General features: G+C 35.9%; 1 protein-coding gene across 1 annotated transcript; it reads right to left on the bottom strand.

Annotated features, from left to right (window-relative positions):
• Window positions 1–6,597: 6,597 nt before the first annotated feature.
• LOC109221387 lies at window positions 6,598–8,203 on the bottom strand. The gene is made up of 2 exons (XM_019385871.1): window positions 7,512–8,203; window positions 6,598–7,387 (listed from the first exon to the last, which is right to left on the bottom strand). The coding sequence occupies exons 1-2, from the start codon at window positions 8,201–8,203 to the stop codon at window positions 6,598–6,600; spliced, it is 1,482 nt and encodes a 493-aa protein (XP_019241416.1).
• Between the last annotated feature and the right edge of the window lie 1,683 nt (window positions 8,204–9,886).

Raw genomic sequence — 9,886 nt, 5'->3', positions numbered from 1 at the left:
CTTTTTGAATGATCCAAGTATATTTTTTTCAATTTGAAATTTTACTTACTTTATTTGTTTTTTAATGTTTTTGAATGATTATTCAGAAAGACTCAATGCAGCTCAAAAGGAATTTGGTGAGCTTGTTCAGCTATATCAAAAAGGAGAAATACATCTATTCACACCTGTTGGCTCACAGACAGGTGTGAAGTGTGTTTGTATTATTTTATAAAATTTAGTTAGTATTATTTACTTTTTCTTTTGCATGAAGATATAGGCGTATCTGAAGGTAAAGGAAGTGGATCTGTTGGAATGCAAACACCATCTGTGTCTCAACACTTAGACCAGGTAGTTATTTTCTGCAAGTCGATTACAAGCTGTTTTTTTGCCTAATGTGTTTTTGTATCAGTTTTATTTATGTTTATATTTTCCTTGCTTTTGCAGATCTCATCTGATGCATCGCAACTTCTTCCAAATCCTAAGAGAAGGAAGATTTCCAGTTCTCCTATGTGTGACACCAGTGATATCCCCAAATTTGATATATGTTCATTTTCGCTGGGTAGTACACAAGGGACTGGTCCAGAAGGTAATTCTGTTGCTGTTGTTGTTGGTATAGAGAGAGAAGAAGGTCTTGAACAGCAGGGGGTTGGTCAAGTATCTTCCCCTGCTGCTGAACAGCAGGAGTTAGTTGTGACGGAACAGCAGGAAGAGCAAGCAAAAATAGAACCAGATCAAAAAGGGAAAAAGATTCGTATGGAGAGTATTTGGTTGAGATCTCCTTACGTAGTTCATAAACAAAAGCAAAGGGGGGAAGATTGGAAAGTAGGAAAGAATACACGAAGGTGTTCCTTCCATTATGTTAATAAGACAGTGGATTGATGCAAAGATTTACAGAGTGGTTGGAGATGGATGCCAGTGAATATGATTCCAATCCATTCAGATTAGCTGGAGTTGATATTGCAAAATCATTCTTTACCGAGCTTATGGATCCTAACTCTGATCTTGCGGATGAAGTAAGTTATTAAGTTTGTTTTTTGAATTGGTTTTCAACTGTATTTACTAAAACTTCAGCTTATTTTTTATAGTAAAGTTTTTGTACTGTAATTTGGAAAACTTCAGCTTTATTCATAGTAAACTGCTTAAGTTTTTTAGCTTTTTGCTAAAACTTCAACCTAACCGTGCTGAAGTTTTGACATGCATTCTCTAGTTTTTTTCAAAACTTTTAAATCAAACATGCTAAAGTTTTTTAGATTATTTTCTAACACTTCAAACTGAATATGCTTAAGTTTTTGTCATGCTGTTTGTAGTTTTGTAATGCGTTTTTTCTAAACTTCATAGTTATGCATGCTGAAGTTTTTATTTGACATGTTTATCATTTGTTGTTGTTCATTTGCAGCATATGGAAGTGAGCATATATTACTTGCGCAAAAAATATTGCTATCACCTTCCAACTTATCCAAAATCAAGATGTGCAGTAACACATATAATTTTTGATCAGTATATGACTAAGCTTGCTGGTATTCATCCTTCAGAAGAAAAGATGGAGATAATTAGAAAAAGGAAGGAAAAGAGAATGGAGGATCAAAAAAAGAGCAAATCAAAGAGAAATAGGACATCCAAACAACAGGCTGAAGAAGAAGAAGAAGAAGTGGTTATTCAGCCACTTACGGACTTTAGTTGGTTTATTGAAGAGTCAACGAATGAAAAGGTGGCCAACTACGTAAAAGGCCTCGACCTTTCCTGTGGTATCTCATGGGCATCTGCCAGAAAAGTATTCTTTCCATTTCGACTTAAGCCAAGGACGGGCCAGAGATCTACGCACTACTTTTTTAGAATTCTTGACTTTAAAGATAAAATTATATATGTGTATGATTTCATGGGCAGTGTAACATATCAGCGTGCGCTTGAACATGTCCAAAATTATGCCCGGTTGATCCCACACTGTCTCAATTGCTTGGACTTTGGGGCACACAATAAATTTTATGGGAAAAGTCTTGTGAATTTTTTTTAAATTAAGTGGATGGAGACACCGTTGCAAGGTAACAAGTACGTGTTTCGCATATGTTTTACCATGCATCTTATGTTTATTATTTTTTGCCCTTGTGTTAACTATTCTTCAATTTCTTTTTCATGTTCTTTTTGTATTGTTGATTGTGGTATATTTGCTCTTAAGTTCATTGATATGCGGTTGAAGAAAGAAGATGTCTTCAATTTCGATCAAAGTCAGGCATTGACATTCAGGAGAGAATTGACTGCCAATCTTTGGGCTCATGGAAAGTGGAAACAAGATAGCGGCTATGAAACTCCAGAAGAACAACAAGGACATGATTATGGAGATTTTGAAGAGACTCTGTGAGAATTTTTTGATTAGAGTATTTGGTGCACAAAATTTGAATTTTGTGAATATACATTAATTAGTTTTTTAGTTGACTTTTGTTCAGACATTTGTTTGTGTCTTTTATCATTAATTTTAAGTACATTTTTGTTGAAAAAACTTCAGCATGAAGTAAATGACTTCTACTTTTTAAGTTGAAGTTTTGGTTAAAAGTCATAACAAAAGTGTCGACTGTATGACAAAAACTTCAGCTTACCAAGTGCTGAAGTTTTTAGAAATACACCAAATAACTTCAGCAGTTTGTGCTGAAGTTTTTTGAAAATGCTCTACGACAAAAACTATTGAATCCAGGACAAAAACTTCAGATTATCAAGTGCTGAAGTTTTTAGAAATACACTAAATAACTTCAGCAGTGTCTGCTGAAGTTTTTTTCTGAAAAAGCTTTACGACAAAAACTATTGAATCCAGGACAAAAACTTCAGCTTATCATGTGCTAAAGTTTTTAGAAATACACAAAAAAACTTCAGCACATTGGGCTGAAGTTTTTTGAAAAAGCTTTACGACAAAAACTTCAACATGTTTTGGTATTTTTTTAACTTGATACTTATCTTTTTTTGCATTTACTAGCTACTTTTTGTCATTTATCTCCTATCACCTACTTCATCTTCCATTTAAATTTCTCTGACCATATAGTAAATGAAGTTATTGTCGTAAAGCTTTACGAAAGAAGACGGGAGTTGCTAAAAAAATCATAGTAGTAAACTTCGCCAACCTGTGGCTGACAGAAAAAGCTTCGGTGGAATTAAATTTGGTGAAATGGAGCGTGACTATCTTATAGCTCATGGTGCTGCAGCGAATTTGCATGAACGCCTTTTCACACTTAGTGACTCCTCCCAGATGCACATATGTGGGAAATGCAAGAATATGGCAAATGTAATTCAGAGGTCCGTACAAGGTGGTAAAGTAAGGGGCCTGTATTGCCGCTTCTGTGAATCAGTTGAAGACATAGTGAAGGTTGATGTGTATATGGTGCAAAGTTATTATGCCAGGAGCTCTTCAGCATGGGCATATCTCTTAAGTTTGACACTGAGATTTGCTAGTGTGTAGGTCTCATCTGTAAGCATGAAATCATAGTAGTAAAGTTGTTTTGAAAGAAGACAGGAGTTCCTAAAAAAATCATAGTAGTAAAGTTCAGTTGGAAGAGAATTTTAGAGTTCTATAACCTAAGGCATGCATTGGTATTCAACAGAGAATTGGCTGCAAATCTTTGGACTCATGGAAAGTGGTTAAGAAACCCAAGAAGAGCAACAGAGAATATGAAGACACTCTGTGAATTTTTTGAATAAAGAATAACTTGTAAACAAAAAACTAATTTTTTCTTTTTTTTTCAAGGATTTAAGTGAAAACAAAATTGGATTTTGTGAATATACATTATTTTGTGTGAATTATGTGATGTCTTTTAAATTTTTGTTCTATTCGCATTAATTAGTTTTTCAGTTGACTTGGATTGAATCAAATATGTTTGTGTCTTTTTTCATGAATTTTAAGTATATTTTTGTTGAAATTCAGCATGATAAACTTCAGGATGAAGTAAATAACTTCTGCTTTTTAAGCTGAAGTTTTTGTTAAAAGTCATAACAAAAGTGTCGATTGTAGGACAAAAACTTCAGCTCATCAAGTGCTAAAGTTTTTAGAAATACACTAAATAACATCAGCAGAAACTGCTGAAGTTTTTTGAAAAGCTTTACGACATAAACTATCGAGTCCAGGACAAAAACTTCAGCTTATCAAGTGCTGAAGTTTTCAGAAATACCCTACATAACTTCAGCACATTGAGCTGAAGCTTTTTAAAAAAGCTTTACGACAAAAGCTATTGAATCCAGGACAAAAACTTCAGCTTATCAAGTGCTGATGTTTTTAGAAATGAACTAAATAACTTCAGCACATTGGGCTGAAGTTTTTGAATAAGCTTTACGTTTCTGCTGAAGTTTTTAAAAAAGCTTATGACAAAAACTTCAGCATGTTTTGGTATTTTTTTAACTTGATACTTATCTTTTATGCATTTACTAGCTACTTTTTGTCTTTTATCACCTACTTCATCTTTCATTTAAATTTGTTTGACCATTTAGTAAATGACTCGAAAAGTTACTTTTGCACTTACATTGATTATGTGAAAAATTTTCAGGCTGAAGTTATTTTTTTACTATAGAAAAACTGTGGGCTTATTAGGGCTGAAGTTATATTTCTTTTTGCATTTACCACATACTTGTTTTACCACCTACTTATCTTGTTTCATTCAATTTCTCTGAACGTAAAACAGTAAAAACACCTGAAAAGTTACTTTTACATTTATAGATATTAAATTGATTAGGTGCACTCTTTGTCTATATTAACAATCTCTTAACTTGAAAATTTCATAGTCATTCATAGACTTTCATCATAATTCTTTAAATTTATATTCATCCTTAGTCTTTTAGCTTTTATTAAAGAAACAATGTCTGGTGCAAGCGGAAGTAGGAAGCCAAATATGGATGAAATTATGCAGAAGTGAGAGAGTTTGAAGTGTGAGTGGTACAATAACAAACCGATGTCTAATCTTATGCTTTTGTGGGATCAAATAAAGGCTGTTTGGGAGAGAATCAGACCACAGTTTTTTGCCAATGAATCATTCCAGAACTGGCTTAACCTGGAACGTAGTTGTGGAGGTTATTCAACCTCGTTTGACAAGGTTGTGCAGCAGTTTGATAGTTTTAAGTTTCCCATCGGGGACGACTATTCCAAGCTTCAAAACAACCTCAAGACTCTTCTTTCTCTTATGGATAGAGTAATCGTTGAACAAAGTCAGCTGCGTGATGAATTCAACAAGTTGAAGAATGATCTCGTTGGATTCTGTGGTCTTTTGCATGAGTACCCTATAGTTATCTCCGATACTGATGATGATGAGATATTTAGAGAAATTGAGGAGTACTGCGATGATGATGATGATGATGATGATGCTTAGTGTTTGTAATCCTTTTTTTATGTTTTAATGCTGTACTTTTTTGTTTAATTCAGCATATTCTGTATATGCTGAAGTTATTAGGTTCATTTTGTATAACTTCAGCCCATAGAGGCTGAAGTTTTTGTTTGTAGTTTGTGTGTTGTCCTCATCTCTTTCTGGATCAATGTAATTCTCATCCTCTTTCTTCTTAGCTTTCTGTTGCATTATCCTTGTTATTGTTGGTATTTGCTTTTTACTTCTAGTCAGTTCTAAGTTAATACAATTAGTTGGTTTTTATGTTTAGTTTTTGTAATCCTTTTTTATGTTTTTATGCTGTGCTTTTTTGTTTACTTCAGCATATTCATTAGAGAATATGCTGAAGTTATTAAGTTCATTTTCTATAACTTCAGCCTAGAGATGCTGAAGCTTTTGTTTGTACATGCCTTTCTTTTGTGTGTTGTATGCGTATGTCTGTGTGTGTGTGTGTGTGTGTGTGTGTGTGTTTGTGTGTTTGTTAAGGATATGTATTTCACATACTGTAACCTGAAGCTTTTTCTCGCTGAAGTCATTGCATACTTTTTTAAAATGCAATCAAACCTGTAAGCCTGCGCAACAAAAATGAGTGATTTGTACTTTAGCAGTATATAAAATAGTCCAAGAGCTTTTTTTTATTCCTATGAAAAAAATTACATTTCAAATATATCATACAATAATGAAAGTTTAAATTCAGACCAAGAATTATTGAAGGTTGGAGTATTTTTCAGTGTGTTTCTTGGAATATGGATGAGGTACTGGAGAAGACAAGCAAGTTGTTCTGTTATGCCCAACTTGTTTACATCGACTGCATTTGGTAGACTTCAATGGTACTGATTCAGTCGCAGGGATATGACTCTTCTTTTGTCTTCTTCCTTGTAAAATCTCTACATCGGGAGTTTTTGTGATCTCAGACACTATATTTTGTGGTATATCCCATGATTTTTGATCTCCCATGGTATTGACATGTCCTTCATATATTTTCAACCATGTTTCCTTTGAATACCAATTTGAGCAGTAATCAGATTTCTGCAAATATCTCTTATTAATAGCAGCAATTGCATGTGGACAGGGCAATTCATCAAGTTGGAATTCCAAGCAGTCACAAGTTCTCTTTTTTAAGTCCACAATGAATTCGATTCCTTCACTATTTATTCTAAACAACATTGAATCAAGGTTGAACACCTAACAAGGAATAAAAAATTAAGATAAACTATATTAGTGTATTCAAAAAGAAATTTTTTGAAGTTTTTTAAATATTAGCAGGAAATCACTGCAACAGATATAAAAAGCTGAAGTTAATAAATATACTCACAAATATTTTGCAAGCCAAGTCCATCTTCTTATTCATCTCTTCTTCTGCCCATATTGATACTCTGTGAAAAGTTTCATTTGCCTTTTTTCTCCGTTCGTAAAACCAATCTCCCAACTTTTCTTGGATGAAATCTAACATTCTTAAAATAGGCATCTCTCTCGCTTTTAGTAAAACGGAATTCATTGATTCTACCATGTTTGTTGTTAGCATATCATAACGTCGCCGTGGGAACCACGATCGAGCCCATCTCTCTGGAGGCTCTTCCATTATGTAATTGTATGTTTTTTTGTCAACACTTTTGAGTTGGGACATTAACTGACTAAAATCTTCACGTTTATATGACCTTGCATCACTTTGAAAAAGATTTATTACCATGGCTTTTGCATGTCTTTGCTTTAAATTTTTTTCAAAGTGATAGAGGCAGATACCATGGTGAGCTTCAGGATAAACTTTTCTAATCCCATTTGCAATGGATTGGTTTCTATCTGACAAGAAAACCAGTTCACGACGGACTTGAATTGCTTTTCTCATTTCCCCGAAGAACCAAATGTATGCCTCATTGTTTCCTGAATCTGCTACACCAAGAGATAGAGGAAAGATTTGATTGTTTGCATCCTTTGATACAGCAACAAATAGAACACCACGATATTTTGACTTTAAAAACGTTGCATCTACTGCAATAACGGGTCTACAGTAGGACCAACCAACTATTGATGCCGCAGGAGCATAGAACATGTAAGCAAATCTGTACAGTTAAACACAAAAAAACAAATCATAAGGTGTGAAGTTTTTCAAATACGAACATTTGAAACTTCAGGCTGATGGTTAGTATTGGTTTGCTTACCTATTCTGCTCATCTCTTTTTATGCTTATGTACGTTCCTGGGTTTTTGTGCAACCATCATGTGTAGGTATGAAGGAAGAATCTGGTAGTTCTCTTCCGGTGTTCCCCTTATGCAAGCAACAGCTTTTTGAATAGTGCGCCATGCCTTGTGATAACCAATGTCAATTCCAAATTTCTTTTTCATTTCATTTTCTACAAAGTCTGGGGTAACCTCTATCTTTTTGTCTCGAACATGTTCTATAATTTGTTCACTTATAAAATTTGATGTAGCATGCTTCTGATCTAATTTTCTTGCATCAACCAAGCATTCATAGCTATGATATTTTATCACCCTAAATAGTGTGGACCTTTTTATTCTGGTAGCACGTACATTCCAACCACATTTCTCCACGATGCATCTCAGCTCGTATCTCTTGGAACATGATCTAACAGCAGTGAATTCAACTTTCTGGTTTATCTCCAAGCTGCAGAAAAATTTAGTCACGTTTTGTTTGTTCTCAAAAATTGATCCGACTTTTACTTCCTCAGGCAATGCATCGTGCCTAAGTATTTTACATGGTGGAGATTCTTTCAGCTTTCTCCTCACTCTTTTTCTTGATTTCTGAGAAGTACTAGAAGTTTCAGCAATTACTTCAATTCTATCTGATGTTATCGGTATAAGCTCCATGTTTACTTCATCTTCGTTGTTGCTTATCATTGCAGAAGGTAACAAAAACATTGTTGGATTGTGTGTTGTGTAACGACCCGGCCGGTCGTTTTGAGCTCTAGCGCGTCGTTCAGCAGTTTGAGGCCATGAGAAGCTTCACTTCAGGTATTATGACTTGTACGCATGGTCAGAATTGAATTCCGGGAAGTTCGGAGTTGATTTGGAAAGAGAATTCTCATTTCGGAAGCTTTAAGTTGAAAGAATTGACTAAGATTGGATTTTTGAGTAAACGACCTCGGAATCGGGATTCAAAGGTTCCAGCAAGTTGTATGATGATTTCGGACTTGGGCGTATATCCGGACAGGGTTTTGGAAGACCCAGGAACGTTTCGGCACCTATTGTGGAAGTTAGCATTTTTGGAGGAATTTTATAAGTTTGGGTTGAGGTGCATTTCAGTGTTATCAATGTCTGTTTGGGATTCCGAGTCTGGGAATAGCTCCGTATGGTGATTCTGGTATTGGGAGCGCGATCGGAAGTGAATTCGGAGGTCTGTAGGTCGTTTTGGAGTTATTTGGCTAAAGATAGAAATTTGAAGGTTTTTGAGAAGTTTGACCGGAAGTGGACTTATTGATATCGGGGTCGGATTCCGATTTCGGAAGTTGGAGTAGGTCCGTAACGTCGAATATGACTTGTGTGCAAAATTTGAAGTCAATCGGACGTGATTTGATAGGTTTAAACATCGAAAGTAGAAGTTTGAAATTCTAAAGTTCATAAAGCTTGGATTGGGGGTCGATTCGTGGTTTTAGCGTTGTTTGATATGATTTGAGTCCTCGAGCAAGTCCGTAATGTATTTTAGGACCGGTTGGTATGATTGGTTGGGGTCCCGGGGGCCTCGGGTGGAATCCGGGTGGTTAACGGATCAAAAATGGAATCTTGGAAAGGCTGAAGTTGCTGGTTGTTGGTGTAACCGCACCTGCGAGACTAGGGCCGCAGGTGCGGAGCCGCAGAAGCGAAAAATGGACGGCCAGGCTGGGACCACAGATACAGTCGTTTTATCACAGATGCGAGACCGCATCTGCGGAGGAGAGGGCGCAGAAGCGGAATTGGCTGGGAGCCCGGACCGCAGAAGCGGCATTTGGTCCGCAGGTGCGAAAGGACCGGAGGCAGTGAGCTATCTTTAAAAATCGAGTGTAGGCTCATTTCCTCCCATTTTCACTTCGGGTTGGGTGATTTTGGAGCTTTTGGTAGAGAGATTTTCTCCATCTATGTCAAGGTAAGTTGTTCCCACTCATTATACGCTAAATACATGGTTTTGCTTCGGATTTGAGCATGAAAATTGGTTGAAACTTGGGGTTTGAGGGAAAACCTAGAAAAAATTAATATTCTTGGATTTTGACCACGATTTTGGATATGGAATTGAGAGTAAATTATATATTTGAGTTCGTGAGGTTATGGGTCAACTTTATCTTCGAAAAATTTTGGAATCCGGGCACGTGGGCCCGAGGGCGTTTCTGCCAACTTTTCGATCGGGGTTAAGAATTGTTATAAATTGGACTATTATGATTAGTTGATCATATATTAATGGGTTTGCATAATTATTGGCTAGCTTTGTTGCATTCAGCATCGATTCGAGTCTTCGGAAGGGCGTGGAATGCCGATTATGGATCTTCAGAGCGAGGTGAGTCTCCTTTCTAACCTTGTAAGAGGGAATTGTCCCCATAGGTGAGTTAATTGGTTAGGTACTCCTATTTTCGG

The sequence above is a fragment of the Nicotiana attenuata genome, unplaced genomic scaffold (genome assembly GCF_001879085.1).
Source record: "Nicotiana attenuata strain UT unplaced genomic scaffold, NIATTr2, whole genome shotgun sequence".
In the NCBI taxonomy this organism is placed as follows: domain Eukaryota; kingdom Viridiplantae; phylum Streptophyta; class Magnoliopsida; order Solanales; family Solanaceae; genus Nicotiana; species Nicotiana attenuata.
Note: the sequence above shows the minus strand (reverse complement) of the source record. Positions and strands in the feature narration are given on the sequence as shown.

Bases quoted from the DNA above. Each gene is read 5' to 3' on its own strand.
- LOC109221387 (XM_019385871.1), bottom strand. From the start codon at position 8,203: ATGTTTTTGTTACCTTCTGCAATGATAAGCAACAACGAAGATGAAGTA. The intron at 7,388-7,511 runs GCATAAAAAGAG...TTAACTGTACAG, and splicing joins AAACCCAGGAACGTACATAA to ATTTGCTTACATGTTCTATG.